General features: G+C 45.8%; 1 protein-coding gene across 1 annotated transcript; it reads right to left on the bottom strand.

Annotated features, from left to right (window-relative positions):
• Positions 1 to 31: 31 nt before the first annotated feature.
• On the bottom strand, positions 32 to 319 carry CSUI_007194 (uncharacterized protein; the record flags this gene model as incomplete). The annotated part of the gene is made up of 1 exon (XM_068067344.1): positions 32 to 319. A coding segment is annotated over one exon (138 nt), but the record flags the coding sequence as incomplete, so codon positions are not given.
• Positions 320 to 655: the final 336 nt, after the last annotated feature.

The following is a 655-nucleotide window of genomic DNA, read 5'->3' as shown; positions in this document are numbered from 1 at the left end:
GGTATATATCTGTATATATGTATGGGTTCTACTTGTGTCTGGCTTTATACATGTAGTGGATTGGAGGGGAGAGAATCGTCTCCTTCTTGCTTATGTATGTTTTCTCCCTCTGCATCTGAAAGACACCGCCTCTCTTCTTCTTTCTTTGTATCCTTTAACGAAGAAAGAGGGAGAGATATCTAATCCTTTCGTTCATTCTGTCTCTCCGTGTAAGAAGACTTGGACCGGAGAGATCTTCCACGGGTCAAGTTGAAAGAAGAAAGCAGGAAGACGAAGAAGAAACAGAGGCGACGGCTTTGGTAAATTCCAAGCTTCTTCTCTCTTTCTTTCTTGCACAGTCCAGGAGGAAATCTTCCTCATGACGTCAGATTTCTAGCTAGCAAGACAATCGAGACCGATTCTTCTTGCATGCGGCTCATCGATATGCATGCACGCAGTTGCATGCATGGGAGAAGAAGAAGCGAGAGAAGGAGAGACAGGAGGGCGGCAAGAGGAGACACGAGGAGAAAAGAAGGAGACAAGTTCTACAAGACAGTGCCTGTCAGTCATCTCATTCAGCTCACTCCCCCGTCTCACACAACGGCGCAGTCTCGGCTTTTTTCTATTCTCAAGAAAGGGACAACTTCTGAAGCGAAAGAAAGGAAGGAAGGAAAGA

The sequence above is a fragment of the Cystoisospora suis genome (genome assembly GCF_002600585.1).
Source record: "Cystoisospora suis strain Wien I chromosome Unknown contig_3742, whole genome shotgun sequence".
NCBI lineage: Eukaryota > Apicomplexa > Conoidasida > Eucoccidiorida > Sarcocystidae > Cystoisospora > Cystoisospora suis.
Note: the sequence above shows the minus strand (reverse complement) of the source record. Positions and strands in the feature narration are given on the sequence as shown.